The sequence below is a fragment of the Engraulis encrasicolus genome, chromosome 18 (assembly GCF_034702125.1).
Source record: "Engraulis encrasicolus isolate BLACKSEA-1 chromosome 18, IST_EnEncr_1.0, whole genome shotgun sequence".
Lineage (NCBI taxonomy): Eukaryota > Metazoa > Chordata > Actinopteri > Clupeiformes > Engraulidae > Engraulis > Engraulis encrasicolus.
In genome coordinates, this window is record NC_085874.1 from 47422692 (window position 1) to 47447691 (window position 25000).

The following is a 25000-nucleotide window of genomic DNA, read 5'->3' on the forward strand; positions in this document are numbered from 1 at the left end:
TCTTATATTGTGCAGGAAGTCTGCAACGTCCTATTGACAATTAAATTGTAACGCCATACCAACTGTTTGAATTTGTCAAGGATAATGTCAAGAACATCCATTGCCAGTTTGCCACAACAGATATGTACCATCATGAAGCTGAGAACTTGTTGAAAAGGTTTGAATCTGCAAGAACTATTCCAGGTACTCAAAAACTACACAGCTTCTGCCCATTGTCAATGGACACAGTGGAAGTTAGGCCATTTTGAGCATTCAGAGAAGGCAGAGTTGAAAGAGTGAGCTCAGTAAAGGAATGTGTTACATTTTCAAGCATCAAAGGGTATGTTGTAGCTGTATATGATGGCAACTGGTGGCTAGCATGTGCTGAGGAATGTATGCCGAGCACTGGAGAGGTGAAACTGAACTTCCTGCATCCTCATGGGCCATCTCCATCCTTCACTTTTCCCTTCAGACCAGATAGACTGTCATGGATCATCAGGATGTGCTTCTGGTAGTGGAACCTGTAACTGCAACGGGACGTACTTATACATTATCTACAAAAGACACAGTTGCTGCTTCAAATGCACTGGTAGAGTACAAAATGAGAGTGTAGCCATTGATTATCTCTTTAAAGTACGGTAAAGGGAAGATGGCACAGGTACACAGAGAAGGAATGTTCAAACATTCACATATCATCATTTGGTGTGTATAAATGGACATCTGCCTTAGTTTCTGAAACCTGGGACCATGGACACTGACCATTTTTGTTTTGTTTTTGTTTTGTCATGTGATGCTACTATGGTATTACCATATTATTAGTAAGTGGTCTGTATGATGCCATATTTGTGAGTCAACTTCTCTCTGAAATGAATAACAAACCGAACACCAGCATTTAAGGTGCTGCTCATGACATTGCCGGCTACGTTTGGACAAGGAACTGGCCATTTTGAAATATGAGTTTTTTAGATATTCAATTTTTAATTTTTCAATTTATCATAATTCATATTCTGAGAGTAGTTGTATTCCAAGGTGATTGTGTACTATGTAGAGCCAGAAAAGAGCTTTCAAACAACACCACAGGCATCTTTTTGTGACTAACACTGACTGATATATTCAAGGCTGAATGTATAGTGTCCTACCCTCACATGTGAACCTTTCCTAGTCTGTTTCTCCCTTAATATTAGTGTCAGATTCAAACCAATGCAGTTCTGGGGTGCTACCTTGCTACTGAAAAGGCACACCAAGTATGATTGAAATCCGGGTCGGTCGGGTCCCAAAGTGTCTGATTTCACGTGAAATGACCCACACACATCACACAACACACAACACACACTTTCGATCATTGAATCAGCTGACTAATGGATGTTCCAGTCTAATGGAAGTTCCAGTGTGTGTGCGTGTGTGTGTGTGTGTGTGTGTGTGTGTGTGTGTGTGTGTGTGTCATTCATACAGAGCAGAGGGGAAACGAAAATGCGTACTATAACGCTAACAGCCTGTTAAATGGGAAGTGCCTGGTTTCAATGACACAAGCCATATCTTAATTTCACTTCTCTCCTCAACGCCTAACCAACTTTTCTTTTTCCGCACACAGACCGATTCGATTTCCACAAAAGCACCTGGCACCTTCTCTCACACACACACACACACACACACACACACACACACACACACACACACACACACACACACACACACACACACACACACACACACACACACACACACACACACACACTTAAACTCCAGTCTGATACACATTCTCAGCCACTGTGTAGTCATATCGTTATCATATCTTACTAATTCCCCTGGGGATCAATCACATTTTTACTTATTATTGTTCCATGTTCCTTTTAATGCTTTAACTCTAAAGAGAGAGAGAGAGAGAGAGAGAGAGAGAGAGAGAGACAGAGAGAGAGAGAGAGAGAGAGAGAAAAGACCCACATAGAGAAAGCATTACATTACATAAAAAAGTTAGCAGAGTTTTTATCTAAAGCAAATTAGCAAAAGCAAACTGAGCTTTAGCACTGCAAACGGCACCAAAATAGCAGTGTAACAGTGTGGCCAGACCAAGTTCTAGGAAAAAAATCTCTGAAGTGAGGAATAAGAGTCCAGTCCACTCCCCACCCACCCACCGCCCAGGCCAAGTGAACACACACACACACACACACACACACACACACACACACACACACACACACACACACACACACACACACACACACACACACTCTACCGAGACCAGGCGAGAGGGTGTGTTGGCTATGTGACTGTTTCACAGCACCCCCTGTGGTTAGAGGAGGTACTGCCGCAGAGGCAGTTTGCTCGCTCTCACTAGATGAGCTCACCATCATACTTACTCAACCTTTCCGCGCCACACACACACACACACACACACACACACACACACACACACACAATCTCCCTCTCTCTACAGTGTGTGACAGTGGTTATGTACAAAAGCAGACACACACAACGTGCGACACCTTTGAGTATGACTGAGGCACAGTGTGTGTGTGTGTGTGTGTGTGTGTGTGTGTGTGTGTGTGTGTGTGTGTGTGTGTGTGTGTGTGTGTGTGTGTGTGTGTGTGTGTGTGTGTGTGTGCATCTTCATGGCAATGAGTTAGAGTGTGTGTGTGTGAATGAGCAACAGGTCTTGTGTGTGTGTGTGTGTGTGTGTGTGTGTGTGTGTGTGTGTGTGTGTGTGTGTGTGTGTGTGTGTGTGTGTGTGTGTGTGTGTGTGTGTGTGTGTGTGTGTGTTTATCTTCCTGACAACTACTCCCCTTTGGGTGTTACTGCCGTCTGACTCGTGTGGGCTAATTGAATTAGGTCAACAGCTTAAGAGCCTCCGTCCAATGTTGCCAGATTGGGCGTTTACCCGCCCAATTGGGCTAGTTGGGATGGCTGTCTGCGAGTAAAACTGGGAAAAATTGGGCATTTGGCGTTTTTTCCTGCAGTTTTGCGCCCATAGAATCAATGAAATTTGTTGAAATTGGACGGAATTTAGCGGAATTTAGCGCATTCTAGCGTTTTTTGAGAACTTTCTGGGCGGGATTTAATCAGACATCTGGCAACACTGCCTCTCTCCACAGCGCAGCGGGGGCACTGGAGTCACGGCAGGCAGGGGCAACAGAAGCCAGACGATTATGGCGGACTCCGGAGGCCTGTCCTGCCATGAGCTGATTGCTTCCTGGGTCAAGGGTCAAAGGTCAAGCTCGTGGGTGGGAGTCGTGTGCCTAGGAGGCCCGCTAGGAAGCCAAAGAGCAAGCGCAGTTTATCCTAACAAGTGGCAAACGCTTTCGCCAAAACAAACAAACAAACAAACGGAAGTATCAAAGGAAACTTAATGCCTACAACGCTATGCATCCGTGCCATAGATACTGCCAACAACAAGGGGCAGAGGCCAAGATACAACTGCACACAAACAACTACAGAGGCATTCTGGAGTTATGAGTCTGTGAGTGTTTATGAGGACAGTTTATGACAGTTTATGGCTAAAACGCAGAGAATGAATGAATAGGTAAATTGGTCAATGATGAGTCTGAAACATTTATCAAAACAAACAGCCTATTGAGGCTACAGGGTAATCAATAGGCTCCATTCCACTTGGCAGCAGGGGCGTAGGCAGAAATAATAAAACAGGTGGGCCCAGAAAAAAATCGGACGGGCCCAACCCGAAAGCGTATAGGTAGATATTATAATATCGTGCTCAAAAATGATACTTTGAAATTGAAAAATCATAGAAATCACAGAAGATGAACCAGACTTTTGACAAAATGATTAATTCTCGCTCAGTGCTATGCCATTAATTATAGTTCAATGAGGCAACAGTTGACTGTCAAGTGTGAATGGGGTGGGCTTGGATGTCAAGTGGGCGGGCCCAGGCCCACCCAGGCCCACCCCTGGCTACGCCTATGCTTGGCAGATGCGTTCGTTCACAATTGGCGCCATGCGGCAGCCTCCAGAGCTGGTGTGTGAAAGGGGAAAGTGTGTGTGTGTATGCGCGTTTGCTTGTGTGTGTATAATGCACCTTCTCATATGAACCCCCGGAAAATTGGCGCCCTGCGGCAGCCTCCAGATAGGAATGTGTGTATACACGAATGTGTACGTGTGGGGCCGTAGCAGCATGTACAAGCAGCTCCAAAGGACCCCCTCGCAACCATATATCTTAGTAAGTCGGACTGTGTGTCACACTTAACCCCCCCGAGGCGACACCCCTGAACATGCTCAAAACATTCATCCATCTGGCCAGGACTCAAACATGCAACCTCTAGCCCCCCGCACAGGGCCAACCCTCCGAACAACAATGAAAGTAATGGGATTTCTCTGCCCTCCACCTTGTCTTGGTGGCTGCCTTTGGCCAGGGCAAGTTAGCCAGGCCATGCCCTCCTGTTGACGCAACACCTTTTGCATTGCTTCTAGTCATGCTAAGAGCAATGTAAATAAAATATCGTTTCTGATCTCCCGAAAAATTGGGAACTCCACTCACTTTGTTGGACACCAGTCAACAAGTAACAAACCTAGGGAGGCGGGTCAACCGGCATTTGACAGGTTTGGGAAACGTTAATTGTTATGCTCTCCGTCAGACCAAGTCTCGAAGAGATTTGAAAGTCGATGATAATCAGGCTAAGGGTAAGCCCTCTCACACTGCACCGGTGGTACTCGCCCTGTATCTGATGCATTGGAGGTCACACTAGATTAAAGCATCAGCTAAATGCAATTTAATACAATGCAACGTAAGGGGATTTCGGCATTAAGTAGTAGCGACTGACACATAGGAGGTTGTCCTATAAGCGGGTCAGAGTTGTGGCGCAAAACGTGACGTACACACAAACCGGCTCGAAAAACACCTGCTTGGACACAAGCGTGACGTACACACAAACCGGCTTGGAAGAAACACCTGGTTGAAATGGAGAGAGCAGAGACTCTACTCAGAATTGAGCAGCCCTAAGTTGGGGTCCTAATTTAGGACAATGGACTAACAACACAAAAACAGACACCATAACATAATAGCTATTCTCTGTATACGTGTGCCCCTGAGGCTCATCTGCTGTTCTCAAATGTGAGATTAACATCCCTTCAGCTCACATGCCTAACTCACAAACTAGTTTGGCAGGAAGTTGGTGAAGGGCACTGAGGAGAAAAAAAAAAACAACAACGTTCACATGTCCTACTCTACCTGTGGCCTGCTTTTCCTGTTTCCAAAAGACCTTACGTTACGCGGTCGCAATGTACATGAAGAGCTCTTTTCCAAAATGAGATATATCCATTTAATAGAATGTTGGGAAATTGACATTTTTGTGTTGGGCGTTCCATTGAATTGCATTGCAAAATGCATTTTTATAGAGGTTTAAAAGTATGTTCTGACATTTGAACTGACAAACATTTGAATGGCAAGAATTAACACATGGATGACAGGACTTCTCACCAGTCAATTCCAGTATTAAAATGCAAAAAGTCAAAAATGGTGGATATAGCGTTTTAGAAAAGAGCTCTTCACATTCTGCTTCATAAGCATACAGCATCTGTGCAATGCTCTCAGCAACCAAAATCTGAGATGTGAGCAATTTCCCTTTCCTGTTTTTAAGACACAGAAGAAGGTTGGGAGGAGAGAAAAGCAATAAAACTCAAACAGTGTCAGGGCCCGTCTGACGTCTAACAGTGATTTGTCGTGCTGTCCCTTCAACTTTATCATCATTTCTTGTTTTTCAAATGTTACTTCCTATCAACACTGGGTTTGGTGGGGTTAGGACAGGGGTTAAGCCACCTCGCCCGGCATAAAATGTCATCAATGAATGTACTGACTAATGTTGCGCCACAATAGCTCCTACTCGTTTCCTATGTTCTACAATAAAGCGCCCCCCCTCCCCCTTTTTTTAATAGCTCAGAGATCTAAATGCCCCTTTGGAGCTGGGGTGGGCAATTATTTATCTCAAGGGCCACATTGAGTTAAGAGTGTTTTTTACTATATATTTCTAGGGGTATTTTTGGCCTTTATTTTGATAGGACAGTATGGGATGCAACAGGAAGTGAGAGGGCCACGGCAGGGCCGAGGTCAGAGTATTGACCGAAGGTCCAGATGTCACAGGTAACTTGAATGTCAATAATAACAAATGACATAGGCCACACATACACATCTTGTTGGATTTTTCATTGCAATAGAATGTATTTAGATGACTAACATATCCTTGACTAATCTCAAATCCACAGCTGTCATTTTAAGAATCTTTGGTGATAATCAACTTTTAGTAAGTGTCACTTTCTTGGGAAAGGCTCTGCGGGCCTGATGAAATGGCTCTGCGGGCCACATGTGGCGGGCCGCGGGCCTGAGTTTGCCCACCTGTTGTCTACACAGCCTACTACAATACATCTGGTCTGGCACGATGACTAGGCTACTCTGGTGACCCTTCACCCATTTCAAGGGGGATTTGCATGGCCGTGAACAAACTGTTGATTGTGATCTCTGACCTCTGATCCTAATCTCATGGAGGCATCTACCTGTACAGTGACCTCATCTCAAATGATCCTTCACGTCATCTCATCAATCTGCCCTCCGCGTGTCAAACTCGCATTCCTACGGTTTGATCGAGTTTCTGGTGTGTGTGTGTCTGTGTGTGTGTGTGTGTGTGTGTGTGTCTGTCTGTCTAGTGAATGGTAATGGGATGTTTCTCCATTTTGCAAACAACAAACTGCTAATGGTTTGCATGTGTGTACAGATACTTGACATATTTCCTCGGCACAAGCCCAAATATTGGTTCAAAAGGCTATCCATCAGCAAACTCTGTGTGTGTGTGTGTGTGTGTGTGTGTGTGTGTGTGTGTGTGTGTGTGTGTGTGTGTGTGTGTGTGTGTGTGTGTGTGTGTGTGTGTGTGTGTGTGTGTGTACTGATTACAGCCACCACACCTGATAGTGTCACCTGGAATGCCAGTGCCTCATGGCGACTTTACACACTCACAGCACTGGCATTCCTTTTGGGGCGTGCTTGCATTTAAGTGTGTTTGAATATTTGTGTGTGTGCATTGTGTCTTTGCGTAAGTGTACCGTGTGTGTGTGTGTGTGTGTGTGTGTGTGTGTGTGTGTGTGTGTGTGTGTGTGTGTGTGTGTGTGTGTGTGTGTAATACAGACAGAGGAAAGGTGTGTGTGTGTGTGTGTGTGTGTGTGTGTGTGTGTGTGTGTGTGTGTGTGTGTGTGTGTGTGTGTGTGTGTGTGAGAGAGTGTGTGTGTCATTCAATGGGTGAGCCGAGGTCTGGACAAACAAATGTGTTTTCAGAGGAAGTGATAAGAGCAGAGTTGTGGCCTGCCTCTCCCTTGACCATCAAGAGTGTGTGACGTTATGACACACGCACACGCACACGCACACGCACACGCACACACACTTATGGTAAAGGATGCATCATCATCATCATCTTCATCAGGCACTGACCGGCACTAATGTTATTCTCAGAATATTATACAAATATTCAGGAAGTTCTAGTTTTAGCTACAGTCTAGCGCCGTGGTTCTCACTTGGGCATTGTTTTGGATTGCCTGTCGTGCAGGTCTAGACCAGTGGTTCTCAAACTTTTTCAGACCGAGAACCATTTTGTCCCCTCAAAAATGTTCAGGGACCACATGTCAACTGAATTGACAGTTGAAGAGGACTAATTTGACACTTATTGTGGTGAAAATATGATTCTTATTCTTATTGTGGTGAAATATGATTCTTATTCTTATTGTGGTGAAAATATGACCACTATGTTTGGCTTTGTAATAATGGTACAACTATAGCCTACTGCTAGCTTATCTGGGAAAAGTAGAAATCCCCTCGCGGACCACCTGAGTCCTGTAGCGGACCACCAGTGGTCCCCGGACCACACTTTGAGAATCACTGGTCTAGACCCATAAGGCACAGACTGTAAGTGATATCTACTAACACATCTTAACACTTAAATGCAGAGCCTCTATTATATACACTGAAGTGTAACTGACTGTGATAGAAACATTTGCCAGTGTTATTAACTACATCATCCTCTATTGTTTGGCAGGAAATGGGTACTGGGCCTGGCCTACGCATATGGTGTGTGTGTGTGTGTGTGTGTGTGTGTGTGTGTGTGTGTGTGTGTGTGTGTGTGTGTGTGTGTGTGTGCGTGTGTGTGTGTGTGTGGTAGTAGTAGTAGTGCAGTTAACTGCTACTGACCTGGTCGAACAGCTGTTTGCCTGTAGTGCTGGGCTGGACGGCAAACTCCAGCTCTGCATCCATAGAGGTGACGCGAACATTGACCTGGAGACAGAGAGAGAGAGAGAGAGAAAGAGAGGGAGAGAGAGAGAGAGAGACAGAGAGAGAGACAGAGAGAGAGACAGAGAGAGAGACAGAGAGAGACAGAGAGAGACAGAGAGAGACAGAGAGAGAGAGAGAGAGAGAGAGAGAGAGAGAGAGACAGAGACAGGGACATAGAGAGAGAGAGGCAGAGAAAACGCCTTTGGTCAGTTTCAAGAGATACAGAACAATAGACTACCTGACCTGGAGTTTCTATTGAACAGGAGGTGAGTCATCCATGTAAACGCTGCAATAGTGGAAATAAAAATGTACTTTTATATGCAACCCACCCCTCCACATGAATAGGTGCTCCTGATAAAACGGCATTAAAAAAGGAGACTGATCACAAATGTGTAACTAGAAGAGAATAAATGGTGAAAGCTTGAAAGAAATGAAAGCTTGAAAAGTGAAAGCCCATTGGGAAACTCCAACTCCCATTGTCATTGTGACACAGCACTCCACAGCACACAAGTGAACACTGCACACTGGACACAACGAAATTGCATTTATGCCTCACCCGTGCAAGGGGGCAGCCCTCAGTGGCGCCCCATGGGGAGCAGTGCGGGGGGACGGTACCATGCTCAGGGTACCTCAGTCATGGAGGAGGATGGGGGAGAGCACTGGTTGATTACTCCCCCCACCAACCTGGAGGGTCGGGAGTCGAACCGGCAACCTCTGGGATGCAAGTCTGACGCCCTAACCGCTCACCCATGACTGCCCGTGGTATTGTTGAACAGGAAGAGATATTCAATGGAGCATGCTTGGACTTGGCAACGGTTGGCAAGTATACCACAGGACTTAATTGAACCAGGGTTCGATTCATGGAGTGTGTATAGGATGTCTAGATACCAACACACTGAGGGGTGTGTAGTATAGATGTGACGTGAACAATTCAAGATATACAATAGGGCTGCACGATAATGGAAAAAAATCATAATCACGATTATTTTCGTCAAAATCATAATCACGATTATTAATCACGATTATTGATTTTTTGCAGATTTTTTTGAAAATTATAACAAGATGAAATATAACCAAGAATGAACTATATACGGGATGAGCAAAATAAAATGAATTGTAATAATTATGTAAAGGCAATAGCATGAAACTTAGGTGGAGAGATTTCTGGCCAGAAACACCAGCCTGTCAGTATGTTCTGGCTTCAAGGACGCACAAAATTTTGACTTCGATTTCACTAATTTATCACGATTTTCGATTATTTTCGATTAATTGTGCAGCCCTAGTATACTTACAATATCCCAGACACAAACTACAGACAAAGACAAAACCCGACACACTGAGGAGTAGGGCTACACGGCCACGGACAAAAAAAAGAATCATGATCATCATCAAAATTTGAATCACGATTATTCATCACAATTGTGAAAGCCCACCTGGGAAACTCGAACTCCAGTGTTTCCCATACATTGAGGAAACTATGGCGGCCCGCCATAGTTTAAATTTGGCGCCATAGTTTACGAAAATGTAAAAAAAAAAAAAAAAAAAAAAAAAAATTTTTTTTTTTAAACGATATCCGTTTTTGTTAAAACCACGGTCCCACGGTAACACAGAATGAGGGGAAAGCATTAGGAAGTGACCGTAAGGGTATTACAGTTGATTCATGTGTGCACACGTGTAACATCGGGTGAGTAACAGAACATGTGCGCAACGATGCGTTATGACACGCCGATATGCGAGGATCTTCGTCCAAATCGCTAGTCGCATGCATCATCGCTAACTGCGTTTACATCGCGTGCCGCGTGTAAGGGAAATGTTAGTTGTTGACATGTATGGAATTCACTTCAATTTGTGCTGTTTCTTGCTTCAGTTGTGGACAAAACGATTGGCCAAACTCACAATAGAAAGCCTTTGCTGTGCTACTGTCCCAGAGAGCTGGAAAAAAAAACCTTCATAGAAGAAGTCACACTTAACAGGGGTGTTAACCAATCCAATGAGTTCTCTCATTTCTCTCTCTCTCTCTCTCTCTCTCTCTCTCTCTCTCTCTCTCTCTCTCTCTCTCTCTCTCTCTCTGTCTCTCTCTCTCTCTCTCTCTCTCTCTCTCTCTCTCTCTCTCTCTCTTCTCTCTCTCTCTCCTCTCTCTCTCTCTCTCTCTCTCTCTCTCTCTCTCTCTCTCTCTCTCTCTCTCTCTCCTATATTTACCCATAACAAATGGTGAATTTCTGAGCCCTTTTTAATTTGTAGCCTATAGGGGAGACTGGGGTAAAGTGAGCCACGGGGTAAAGTGAGCCACCCCCTTTTTCTCGAAAAAGGTGAATACATTTTAACATGTCACCACATTCTAAGGTGGTGGAAATCCTTTTCTAACACCTGTGAAAAAGTGAAGCATGTACCAAATTTGGCAAGAGAGATATTTGTGAAAATGTGTTTTTTTGCTCTTTAAGTGAATTCCATGTATATTCAAAACATGGATGATTTAGAGAAAACAAAAATAGAACAATTTCTGGTCTCATCATGTCTGAAATGTTACGTAATAAGCTACTATATGAGTGATATTTTAAGTCTTTTTGCACTTTTATGATAATTTTATGAGCATTTATTTACATAATTTTGGCATGGGGTAAGGTGAGCCTTTTGAGATGGGGTAAGATGAGCCGCTTATCCTAATGGGATTTATAATGGTTGAAAAACATGTTATGATATTTCAGCATAATCAGATAATTTCTTTCATATCATACCCAGGTGAGTTGAGATTAATGGCTTTATGCATGTTTAAGCCAATTCAAACAATAATATTAACTTTTTTTCTACATTGCACTCTGCATTGTTCGCCATTGTATTCAAACAAAGCTGTAAGGGCCCACAATATGTATTTTTTGGCATAGTTCTGTTGCATTAGTTGTTTTATTTCATAGATTCATTAGTTACATTTGTTATAACAAATAAAAGTTGTTTAACTGAGATTTTTGCCTGGGCTCAATTTACCCCAAGCAGTGGCTCACCTTACCCCATGCATGGGGTAAGATGAGCCACCTGAAAAAATATTTTTAAAAGGCAATATCATTTTAACCATGACAGTTTATCAATTAGTTTTTGCTCTAATAGTATCAGGACACTTTGAAATTTGGTATGATGTAAAAAATTTAACCAAATACGCCTTCATCGCTTAGCTGTGATGAAAAATGTAAAAAGTGGCTCATTTTACCCCAGTCTGAAGGCATGATAATGCTTCAGCATATTTTAGAAATAGGGCCTATGTGCCTTTTATATACCAAATGTTTATCATTTTGAAATTGTTTCAGTTGTTTATGACTTGTGTATGACTGAAATTATCTCTGCATACTATCAGTGCTGCATTGCTTTGTAAAGATAGGCTATTCAACACACTTTAAAAACACACTGAAAAGATACGGCCATAGTAGCCTACTGAAAACATTTTGTTCATAATAATGGTGATTAATAAATGGTGGTCTTAAATTTTCATACTGACATCCTTGAATTTGACTTGGTAGATCACGGCAGACCATCAACTTCAAAAGTAGATCTTGGTTAAAAAAAGGTTGGGCACCCCTGCTATAGAGAGAACCACAAGTGCTTGAAAGACAGGGATCAAAAGCCTAGTCAAGTTGTTGTAGTTTACTTGGGTTTGGGAGCAATATAAAAAACCTTCAGAGAAGGGACAGTTGGGATGAGTTTACTAACACTCCCTAGGCTTTGTTTTACAGTTGTAATGAGTTTGGTGACAGACCTTCATTGACACAGCAGAGGAGACATCGGGCTGCATATAGAAATTAATGTGTAATGAATGTGAATATAGACATGAATGTGTAATATGTTGTTCAGCCCTTTTAATGGGAGGAATTTGGAAAAAACTGGCCCTGTGACCAGCACCCCTCATGTAGAATGTGTACGCCTACAGATATGTGTGGGGGAAAAGGCATAGCCTACCCTCTAAGACCCTTTTTGTCTATGCGTTAACAATTTCACAGTGCTCTTAAATTCTTATCTCTGCTCCTATTTTGTTTTATTATTGTTTCCCAGACCCCTGCATGAGGGACGAATGAAACTGTGTTGTAAACAGAAATTATTCACTGTACTGCATTTTTTGACAATGACAATGTACTACTATTATATTATACATGTCATGGGTAAAATCTTATGTAGCCTTATTTCTCAAAATATAAATGGCTGAAATATAGGCCAAGGCCTACAGTTTCTCCATGCGCCAATGTCATACTGTAGTCATTGTTTTGCCGTTTTGCATTTACGCTGCAAGAATACACCCCCCCCCCAAAAAAAAGGCCCGTGTGAGAAGACAACACCCCACCCCCCCGGACAAAATAAACCCCGGCTGCCCCCATAGTTTCCAAAATTTCTGTGGGAAACACTGAACTCACATTGTCTTTGTGACACAGCACTCCACAGCACACAAGTGCTCACTGCACACAACGAAATAGCATGTATGCCTCACCCGTGCAAACCAGGTTAACTTAAAAGGTAAATCATCTAATAGAAGAGCCTGGAGTCCTCATTTTCCAGATTAATCCAGGTTAAGTACAGAGATAAATCATCAAAATAGAATACCCTAGAGTCTTCATTTTCTTAACTATTAGATGATCTTCCTCTTAACTTAACCTGATTTACTCCTGAACCTTAGTACAGGCCCCAGGCCCTCTAGAATGGAAACGTTCACTTCAAACACGATCAGGAAAGCTACCAGAGTCAGGCAGGGACATTTCTCACTCTTTTTGTTACAGAAGGTTTGAAAAGAAAACCTCAGACACAAAAATGATGTTTACACAGCAGGAGTGCCGGGAAAACAAACAAAGAATGAAAAGAACAAGACAAAAAGAACGAAAGAAAGGGAAAGGGAAAGGGAGAGAGAGAGAGAGAGAGAGAAGAAATCAATATTTGCAGTTTGATTTGAACTGGCTATTGTGTTGTGGGACACAGACGGCTCAGACTTCACAAAAAGCTGCTGACCGCAGGGGCACGAAGGGAGTGTGTGTGTGTGTGTGTGTGTGTGTGTGTGTGTGTGTGTGTGTGTGTGTGTGCATGCGTTCGTGTTGAGGGTGGGGGCTGCAAAGGCCCCGAAGGTCAGTCAGGGGTGTGTGTGTGTGTGTAGTGTATGTGTGTATGTACTGTATAGTATTGTGTTTGAAGATGGGCACTGTACATGCAGTACACAACAAGGAGGTTGAAGACAATGGATTTCCCAGTAACACAGAGAGAGAGAGAGAGAGAGAGAGAGAGAGAGAGAGAGAGAGAGAGAGAGAGGGAGGGAGAGAGAGAGAGAGAGAGGAGAGAGAGAGAGAGAGAGAGAGAGAGAGAGAGAGAGAGAGAGAGAGAGAGAGAGAGAGTCGAACAAAGAGAGATACAGACAGAAATGGACAACTGCCCTCTGGCTACCTGTTAATGATTGACAGCATGGAGAGTTGCTCACAGGCAGGAAGGGGTGGAGGAGGGTGAGGAAGGGAGGGATTATAGGGTGGAGGAGCGGAGAAGAGAGAAGAGAGGAGAGGAGAGGAGAGGAGAGGAGAGGAGAGGAGGGGCGAGGAGAGGAGAGGAGAGGAGAGGAGAGGAGAGGAGAGGAGAGGAGAGGAGAGGAGAGGAGAGGAGGGGCGAGGAGAGGAGAGGAGGGAGAGGAGAGGAAAGGAGGAGCGAGGAGAGGAGAGGAGGGGGAGGAAGGGAGGGATAATAGGGTGGAGGAGAGGAGAGGAGAGGAGAGGAGAGGAGAGGAGATGAGATGAGAAGAGAAGAGAAGAGAAGAGAAGAGAAGAGAAGAAAAGAGAAGACAAGAAGAGAAGGCAAGAAGAGAAGACAAGAAGAGAAGAGAAGAGAAGACAAGAAGAGAAGAGCGAAGAGGGAAGAGCGAGGAGAGGAGAGGGGGTGAGAGGAGAGGATAGGTAGAGGGGAGGGGATGGGAGGAGAGGAGAAAGGAGAGGAGAAGAGAAGAGAAATGAGAGGAGAGGAATGGAGAGGAATGGAGAGGAATGGATGGAGGGTGAGGAAGAGGGAGGAGAGGAGAGGAGCAGGGGAGGGATTAGAGAGAGGAGGAGAGGAGAGGAGGAAGAGGAGTGGAGAGGAGAGGAGAGGAGAGGAGAAGGGGGTGGCAGAGGGCTGTTGGTTGTTTACTGTATGTGACGTAATCCAACACAACAAAACAATCATCATGGGCCTTTTTCCTGAACAGTACGACCTTCGCAGCAGCATTGTTTTCACTCGGCCATGAGAGGGGCTCGGGCGACAAACATGACACTCGTCTGTGAGCCCATGACATCCTAAATGCACTTAGATATCATAGCTGGTCATTATTGATCACAGAAAGGAGCTTTTTTTCAAATGGGCAAGGACCGAATTAGTGGTGTGGATCGACACTGCCATCACGATCCGATTCGATTACGATTCGGGAGGTAGCGATTCGATTCGATTCTATGCGATCCGATCCGATTCAATTCTACAATGCATTGCAATGCATTACATTTCTACTGAAAGCAAAGCAAATGTTTAATCAGTCATGATGAGGCAATACAAGTAGTCAGATACTGCGCAACAATTTATTGGCTGTTTTCGGTATAAGTCTGTATCAGTCTGTATCAGTCTTGCAATGTTTTGAAGTTCTTTTATTTAATGTAACATTCATTTGCTCCCGAAATATCCATGGAAGTTATTGAAACTGAAAAAAATTGCCGGATTGATTCTGGATCGTCCATCCCCCACATTGGATTGGCTCGCCGGATCGATCACTGTTGACACCACTTAGATATCATAGCTGGTCATTATTTATCACAGAAAGGAGCTTCTTTTTTTTCAAATGGGCAAGGACCGAATCAGATTACTTATGAGGGGATGGGCCTCATTCCTCTGGAGCCTAATCACCGTTCAGATTAGATAAAAGTCCCATTATCAGCGCACAGTAGCTGTGAGTGACGTTGCCATGACATTCAGCTGAACAATAAAAAAAACAGAGTTAAGCTCATGGTTCGGGTTCAGCAAGAGTGGGACTTTAGTTAACGATGGAAGCACACAGGGTTGAAAATCATCTATTGAAAAGCATTTATTTTTGAGATATAGCTTCTGTTTGAGCTCTGCATTGCCATTGAGGAATATAGAGAATATATCCAGGTTACAAGGCCACTCTGGTGAAACAGCGCTATAGAAAATGGCTATCGATTTTCATTCACACTTAACTTTTGTCAGCACTGCGAACACCAACAGTGACATTGTTAACATATCTCTAAAGCACATATCCAGAACAAGCCTATCAGGAGGCAGGCAAACAAGAGTACTGTATAGCCTATGCTGTGTTTGCGTGTGTGTGTGTGTGTGTGTGTGTGTGTGTGTGTGTGTGTGTGTGTGTGTGTGTGTGTGTGTGTGTGTGTGTGTGTGGTTGGGGGGGGGGTGTTGTTGAGCTTTATGAAGGAAAAAGGCAGTCTGTGTGTGTGTGTGTGTGTGTGTGTGTGTGTGTGTGTGTGTGTGTGTGTGTGTGTGTGTGTGTGTGTGTGTGTGTGTGTGTGTGTGTTTTATTAAATTACGCAAGTGTGTGCGTGTGTGTGTGTGTGCGTGTGTGTCAAGGCCTTCTGTGTTGACTGCTGTAATTGGTGAGCAGTGAAAGGTGGGGGGCAGCTGCTAGGGGCTGGACACAAGCACACAGGGCCAGAGGGGGAGGAAAGGGGGATGCATGTGTGTGTGTGTGTGGGGGGGGTCACTGTGCATGTATGTGTGTGTGTATGTGTGTGCGGGCAAACATCAGAGTGCGTGGGTAGCTGGGCGGACACGTATGCATCACTGTGTATGCGTGTGTGTGTGTGTGCGTGTACGTGTGTGTGTGTGTGTGATACTGAGAGTGTGTCAACATGCCAGGTGTCTTTCATCCGAGTTCATTGTGAGAGGACAGGGAGAGGAGAGGAGAGGAGAGGAGAGGAGAGGAGAGGAGAGGAGAGAATTGAGGAGAGGAGAGGAGAGAATTGAGGTGAGGAGAGGAGAGGAGAGGAGAGAATTGAGGAGAGGAGAGAAGAGGAGAGGAGAGGAGAGGAGAGGAGAGGAGAGAATTGAGGAGAGGAGAGAAGAGGAGAGGAGAGAAGAGGAGAGGAGAGAATTGAGGAGAGCAGAGCTGAGCAACAGGACAGGGGGCGGAGTGTGGACACAGGGGAAGATGAGAGAGAGGGCTGTAACGATACACTCAACTCACGATTCGGTTCGTATCACGATTTTTGACCTACGGTTCGATACACCCCACGATTTCACATTTGCCAATGTTATAAAATAAAATTATGAATAAAACTATGACAAGTTGTAGGTAGAGTAGGTTACAAGAGGCTACATACAATTTTAAAAAGTTTCAATATAATAATGATGATGATTTGAAGCTTGGAAGCACCATCACTTCACATCATGTGGTAGTTTTTTTGGACTGATGGGTGTCAAAACTTTGAAAGGGTGCATCGCGATACTGCCTCCTATCACGATACAGTATCGTGACTCGTGAGTCTTTGCATCACGATTTCTCGGTTCGATACAATATCGTTACAGCCCTAGACGAGAGAGAGGGCGGGAAGGGAAGAGAAAAACAGAGAGAGAAAGAAGGCGAGAGAAAAACAGAGAGAGAAAGAAGGCGAGCGAAAAAGAGAGTGTGTGTGTATGAGAGTGGTGAGCAGTGCGATCAAAGGGGGCACAGAGGGGATGACAGCTAAGTGTGTGTGTGTGTGTGTGTTTTTTCAGATTTTTGAGAGTGCTCTCAACTCCTGAAAAAAACATGGGTACAGCTGTTAGGGGATGGGGGGGGGGGTGCACTCATCACAGAACACAGCTGTACTGGGGGGCTCAGACACCACTCATCACAGAACACAGCTGTACTGGGGGGGGGGGGGGTCGGGGTGGTGCACTCATCACAGAACACAGCTGTACTGGGGGCTCAGACTTTCCTGGTGAACCAGAAGCTATGTGTTGACGCCCAGGGGGCTGGGCTACACAAACCTTCTGGTGCACCTGTGATTCGCTCTCCTCCTCCGTTTACGAAATAAACGGGGCAGCTCGACGAATCAGGATCGTAGGGAGGGATTTCAGTGGGTATGACGTTTATCGAACGCAACACCCTCCCCCAGCGTAGTTCGGCTGTGCCCGCCCCCTCCCTGAATCACAACAGTAATGGCGGCGTGCGAGGAGTTATCATGCGTCGGGATGGAAGCAGCAATTTCAGCGGTGTTATCCAAAATACCTCAAGTTGATTTTCTAAAGGACGTTGTTCTGTTTTGGTTCCCGACCTGACGGCGCTTACGTGACGACACGTCCTACGTCACAAAGCTTCAACGTGAGTGGTCGAAGTGTCATGTCATTCATATGAGGTTGCTCCAACCGCGTGCAAGCATCTTTTGACTAAACCCCGCCTGCGGAGACGCGTGAAAGGGCAGTGTGCCAGTAGCCTGTTACTTACACCAGGAAAGGCTCAGACACCACTCATGACAGAACACAGCTGTGCTATACTGGGGGGGGGGGGGTGCTCAGACACCACTCATGACAGAACACAGCTGTACTGGGGGGGGGGGGGGGGGGGGGGGGCGCTCAGACACCACTCATCACAGAACACAGCTGTACTGGGGGGGGTGCACTCATCACAGAACACAGCTGTACTGGGGGGGGGGGGCACTCACCAGAACACAGCTGTACTGGGGGGCTCAGACACCACTCATCACAGAACACAGCTGTACTGGGGGGGTAGGGGTTGCACTGTCCAGAACACAGCTGTACTGGGGGGGTAGGGGGGCTCACATGGGTACAGCTGAGCCACACCAGAAAGGGCTGTGGTGTAGTGGCCTGCTCACTTGCTTTGAAATGCATTATCTGTGTTGTGTTGTGTTGCGTTGCATTGCGCTGCTCTGCTCTGCGCTGCGTTGCGCTGGCCCCTGCTATACCAAATGGGGCCCCATGTCATATCTATCCACCCCTCAGGGTTCTCGTGTACTGCTAGTCTTCATGGATTTCAGACGGCCTCTGTGGATAGGACACAGCTCAGGGTCTGTGTAAGGATAGGGGGGAGGGGGTGTTGTGGTGAGTGAGAAGGGGGTAAGGGATAAGACACAGCTGAGGGCTTGTGTGAGAAATAACTTCGGGCTTGTAGCAACCCAATGTGAGTAGGCTGCCGGATTTGAGTGCCCGGATATCCGCCCGAGTATTTGCATGCATTTGCATTCATTTCCACCATCAGGAATGCTTTGCGGTACCACAGCTACCCGATGTGAGTCGAATAAAAACAAAAGAATGCTGGCGAGAAAGTAACGCTGTTATCTTTTGATGGATTCCCTGTTGAGACAGTTTAATTTTCACACCCACATTCTTTTTTTTTTCTTTTATTGGTCACAGACCTCTCTGGTGTCGCTGAATCGGCGACGTGCTGTGGGCACCTATTGTACACACGGCATCTATGCCCCTTCCATCTTCAGTCAGACTCAAATCGGACCGAAATCAAGTAGCAGAGGTTAAACTGTCGTAAATACACGACCGAAATCAAGTAGCTGAGGTTAAATTGTCGTAAATACACGACCGAAATGAAGTAGCTGAGGTTAAATTGTCGTAAATACACGCCTGGATATCCGGGCACTCACATCCGGTAGCCTACTCACATTGGGTTGCTACAGGGCTGCAACCAGCATGGTGGGCGGAGGAAGGGAAGAGGAGAGGAAGACAGTACACTGGTTGGAGGTGGGGAGGGGTGGGAGTGGCAACATGAAGGACATCTGAAGGAGAGGGAAGGTGTGTGTGTGTGTGTGCATACTTGTGTGAGAGAAATTGTGCACCTACGTGTGGGTGTGTGTCATTGAGGCAGAGTGAGTGTGGTGTGGTGTGTGTGTGTGTGTGTGTGTGTGTGTGTGTGGTGTCATTGAGGCAGAGTGTGGTGTGTGTTGCACATTTGGTTGTAAGGGAGAGACGGGGGACTGAGGTTAGTGCCAGTTTAGTCTGTGGGAAAAGCACACGAGTTCCCACCTCCCACAGCTGAGCAGGGACGGAAAAAACAAAAAGGAGAAAAGGAAAGGGAAAGGGAGACAGAGAGAGAGAGAGAGAGAGAGAGAGAGAGAGAGAGAGAGAGAGAGAGAGAGAGAGAGAGAGACAGAGAGACAGAGAGAGAGAGAGAGACATTTGGTGCACTAAACAAAGGTTCCCATTCAGTGTGGGCCTCTCCTCTCCTCTCCTCTCCTCTCCTCTCCTCTCCTCTCCTCTCCTCTGTCTCTCTCCTCTCCTCTGTCTCTCTCCTCTCCTCTCCCCTGCTCTCCTCTCCCCTGCTCTCCTCTCCCCTGCTCTCCTCTCCTCTCCTCTCCTCTCCTCTCCTCTCCTCCCCTTTCCTCTCCTCTCCTCTACCCTCCTCTCCTCCTCCTCCTCCTCTCCTCTCCTCTCCTCCCCTCTCCTCTCCTCTCCTGTGGTCTCCTGTGGTCTCCTTGCGCTGCATGTTAATGCCCCCCTCCCTCCAGGAGCTTCAAGTCTAGTCTAGCCTAGTTTTCAGCCTAGTCTATTAGTACAACTATAGTCATGTAGGCTACGCAAAAATATGGGTGGGAGACGTGACGCCTTGTTTTTTCGTAACATTGGTTAAAAACCTACAAAACTGTTATTTTCCTTTAAAAAACAAATGTCAATGAAAGAAGATGTGGTACATTATGTTCAGGGGCGTAGCCAGAAGAAAAATTCTTGGGGGGCCATCTTGGGCCAGTCTTTTAATTGGGGGGGCACACCCAATCGCCAAAAACGACGATGAACCAAGTACTTGGACCCTTCAATAGGACATGTAGGCCTAACACTTAAAAACACAAAAGCAATAGCCAGCAGCCACAGTTTGTCACCTGAGGTGAGGTGTTGACTTTTGACTTTGTGGCTTAGACTAGAGTCAGGCTTGAGTGACAATAGGCCGGTCAGTCTAGCTGTAAAAAGGCCAAAACGTTGGATGAATTGCAATAGTAATGGTTCCTACTTTTAAGTGACCCTTAAACCCCCTTGCATTATGTATGAAATATCTACAAAATGATATTCAGTGGAACATGTTTTTTTTCAAGGTCAAAGTTTGAGATTTCCCATTCATTTTTCCATCAGATGACATTATAGGAGATACTAAATGAATAGGATAAAATGTGTTAAATTTGCATATTTAAACCCATCAACTTTCAGACAACTTGTAATACAAAAAAAAACATTTGTCTTGGCTTGAATAAACTATTGTAAAAGTTTCTTATTATCTCATAGTTAAACATTTTACTCAATTCACCAAGTATCTCCTTTATTGTCTCCCTATGGAAAAATGAATGCGAAATCTCACGAAGAACAAAACAGGACGGAATTGTTTGACTGAAGACGCAGCGGTCACAACGCGTCAGCACCAAGGACAGCTACTGTCATTTGTTGTCAACAGAACCCAAATGAGAGTGCAACGAAACAGTTTCAACATAATTTATCATATCCTCTGAGGCTCTGATATCAACACAAATTTGGGATTAATCAGACGGCAAAGTTTTCCAATAAAGCAGTCCCGACAATTCTGGAGTTAGAGGTTATTGTTTATGTTTCACAATGTCTAACAATTTGACTCCACGACCGGTGTTTACTAAAATACAGCCAAGATAGCGAATTAATTCCTTGACATGTCGGCGTTGCTTTGGTCCTGTTTTAAGTGTCGACAGCTAATTCATGTCTGGATTTGTTTAGTTCGGTAAGTTTTTCAACAGCCATGCGGAACTTTGAAATGAAAATTCAAGTCAAGTCAAGTTTGGTTTGCTGGCTAACCAGCAGAATCTCAACACACTGGCTTTATCACACGATTTGCAAACAGTTGCAGTATTGTACTTCGCCTGTCGCTAAAAAGGGGAGTTAAACTGTATTTGGTAATGAAATATATATTTATATATATAGCCCACACCAGATTGAGTCGCATGAAAGTAGATAGAATAGCAGTCACTCACCAAATCCCCGGATACGTTTGAAGCACTTGAATATAGGTTTGAAGATAAAAATCCATTCCTCCTAATCCAATCTTTCATCGAGATGACTTCAAATACTCTGCCGGATAGCTTGTGCTTCAGTCCCAGCAAAAAGACTCTCTTCTATCGCCATCAACAGTCTTTCATCATAACAATTTTCCCTGATTTTCTTCGCATTTTTTGCAGTGGAATTCCATTTCCCTGTAGGCCTATGTCTACCAAAACAGTGAAATCCAAACATCCAGAGTTCCCGTCCTATCTATTTCCCCACCCCCTTCATCCGCCGTGAGTTGACTAAACGGCGCTTTAAGCGACACAATATCTTATTTGGCGATTCAATACACACAATGATATATTTTACTGGAGTTACTGCAACTCGCTGCATTTACAGCTAACTGTTGTTATCGATGTTGAACACACGTTTGAGCATGCACGTCATCGTCATGCGCCAGCCAATCTACCCAATGACGGTGCACGAATATTATGACGTTTTCGTAGCGCTGTCAAAGTCGACAGCTCGTGCTATATAGTAAAAATAACTGTAGGGGGAGCCACAGACCGAAAATAACCCAGAAAAAAACTGAATTGAGGATTGAAGATACCACCCGATTCATCCTCCTTCCATTTTGCTGTTGTCAGCCCCTTGTTCCATAACTTTAAGTATTAGTTTAAGTTCAGAAATAGATATGAATAATGTTTATTACTCCTTGGATAATATTATTGCTGAAATTAAACCAATTTGTAATAGCACCTACACTGACCCAGATTAAAAAGTGGACCATATCCAATTTAAACTAAAATTCAAATCATCATCACCACCATTATCATTATTATTATTATTATTATTATTATTATTATTATTATTATTATTATTATTATTATTATTATGAACACTGACCACCACAGAGAAGACACAAAACAAATGTCCAAATATATATTTGTATTTATTTTGAAATATATTTGTATTTCATGGCAGCGTGGTTTGTTACAACTGGTTACAATACATGTTTACATTGGAATCAAAACAAAACAAAAGACAGTGGCCCATAACAACTGGTTTGTTACAACTGGTTACAATACATGTTACATTGGAATCAAAACAAAACAAGAGACAGTGGCCCATAACAACAAAACATTTGCCAGAACCTCACTACTCAACATTACTATTACAGAAGTTGTATCCTACGGTTTTTTATGATTGGCAGCAAATCTGTCGACAAACTCATCTAAGTTTAAAGATGCTGCCCTCCTGTGTTCAATGCTCAACACCCCAAGATCACTGAGCCTTCCCTCTCCCATGGTAGTTCTCAGGTGTGTCTTCACAAGCTTTAAACAAGAAAAGCTGCGTTCACATGCAGCTGTGCTGACGGGCAAGGCCAGTGCAATTTTGCAAAGCCTTGCAAAAACATCAAAAAACCTCTTGGTAAGGTTCGATAAAAGCTGTCAGATCTACAATTGTATGCGGTGTCTGCATCCCTTGTTTCACCTTACGGTCTAAAAGTCTTTTAACCTGGTGGAGTTCATGCTCCAGATCAACAAGGTGGCATCCATACATTTTAGCAAATGCAAAAAGGGTATTTTTATCGCAGAAACTTGTACTATTAGGATTTAAAGCCTGTATTCCACGCATGATTTCGCAGTTTTGCCTGGAAAATCTGCTTCTTAGCTCACTGAGCATCCTATCCAAAACCAGATTAAAAATTGCTGTCCTGTAGTAGTAGTCTTTGTCATTCCCCATGTCATGGCTTCCCACAGTAGATAAAACATGATAACCTTGTAGCTGTGCACTAAGCTTTCTTTTGCGCTTTGGAGCAGCATCTATACTGATGTCACATTGCTTTGCGAGTTCCAGCACAGTGTCCCACAAATCTCCAAACACCTGCTCTGTCTTATAAGACTGAAATGTATCGATTAGTGTCTCCACAAGGTCTACCGCTTTAGCTAAATCCAGAGAGGAGGACTGGAGCAGATTCGATAGCATTTTGGCATCTCCCAACAGTTTTCTTAAATATAGCAAGAAATACAATGAACTGTAAATTTATCTGAGGCAAAAGGCCCCTGGCACCTATTGACCTTTCACCACTGTTTTTCCTCAGCTAGATCCTCAAGTACCTTCACAACGGCTGGCAACCTGTCCCAGAGATTACGGCAGGCATTGTACCTGGAGGCCCACCGGGTGTCACTTAATGCTTGTAGCTCTCTTGGGGCATCTCCAGAGTACATCTCCTTTTGGACATTTAACCATTTTGAGTGCACAGCCGAGCCCGACATATAAGTATAAAGCTGCTGTAACAGGGAAAAAAAACAGTCAGCTTCTGGCAGCCCCTTCACAGTGTCAACTAGAACCAAATTGAGACAATGTGCAGAACAGTGAACGTAGAATGCCACATTGGCAACCTCTTTAATTCTTGCCTGCACACCACTCTTTTTCCCGCTCATTACAGCCGCCCCGTCGTACGCCTGTCCAACTAGATTGTTTTTGTAATCCAGCCCATTACCGTTGCAAGAGGCGAATAATCTTCAGGCTGAGGCTCTCTGCATCTAAGGCCTCCGCTACCTCAAACTCCAAAAAGCTCTCATGGATTTCACCATTGTAGTAATAGCGGAGAACAAAAGACATCTGCTCCATTTTCTTTTTGTCTTTCGTTTCATCCACAAGTATGCTGAAAGCACCACTTTCCTTGACTTCTTTTATGATGGAAATGCGAAACCATCTCGGCCAAACATGATAGAATTTCATTTTGAATGTCAGGGCTTGTGTACTTCGCATTCCTAGGACCATTCATTTTCTTCCCAACTTTTTCATCATGCCTTGCAATGATATCTAACGTTCCCAAAAAGTTCCCTTTCCTACTAAGATCCATTGACTCCCGGTGACCTCGCAAAGCAATGTTTTGAGTTGCACAATGCAAAACCACTTCAGCTAGGGTTTTAATGTACCCCCTGTTCTCTTCCACAATTTTGTTGTAATTTTGATTTAGTTGCTCCATAACAGATCCCTGATTTTTTTTCCGCTAGTTGAAATTCCTTCCATGCTAACATTGCATCCTTGTGATGCTCAGATCTACTGTGTGCAGCAAACCCACCATCTGTATAAGTAGCCTTTTTCCAATTTCTGAACCCTAAGCCTGCAGTGAATGTAGACTCAACATGACCAGGCAAGCTGAAATGCCTACATGCATAACAAAAAGCAGAATCTTCACACACAGAGTACTCTAACCAAGGGTGAACAGCATACCATTCACCCTTGAAGCTCCTGTTCCTGTCGCCTTGTTGAGTCCTTGGGTATTGCGCCAGTTGAGGCTGTGCTGGCGCTTCACTGGTCGATTTGGATATGTCTGTAGAACACCAATGAGTTACATATTAGTAAAATAGAAATAGAATAGAACAGAACGCCTTTGACATTGACATTATACAAAGTATACTGACATTTCAGCTTCCCTACAAGATGCACAGTCTTTACAGATGAACACAGTCCAGTAAGTGTAAGTGAGTGTAGTAACAGCTTTGGAGATGGGATGTGCGAATAAACAAACATTCCATAAATTCTTAAGCCGAGTGTATTCAAGAGGTCGCATACAGGAGCTGGATGCTCTTCAGGAGAAACTTCAACTATTGAAAAGCCGGTCCGGTCCGGTCGAGACGAGCCACACATCCCTGCTTTTCACAATGATCGGGGAGATTTGATCTACGCGCTGCGCAATGTACGTTATTGGGTTATCGCGTAGATCAATTCTCCCCGGATCGTTGCGAAAAGCAGGGATGTGTACGGCTCGGCTCGGCACTTCCCAGGGCTTACGTGAAGGGAGGA

The 25000-nt window shown here is 44.5% G+C and overlaps 1 protein-coding gene across 1 annotated transcript in view; it reads right to left on the bottom strand.

Moving 5' to 3' along the window:
- Window positions 1-25000, bottom strand: part of ezrb (ezrin b) — a 94646-nt gene that overhangs the window by 53914 nt on the left and 15732 nt on the right. Inside the window, exon 3 of the mRNA XM_063223762.1 lies at window positions 8153-8236. Within this exon, the coding sequence (XP_063079832.1) occupies window positions 8153-8236 (84 nt within the window). The remainder of the gene's footprint in view (window positions 1-8152; window positions 8237-25000) is intronic.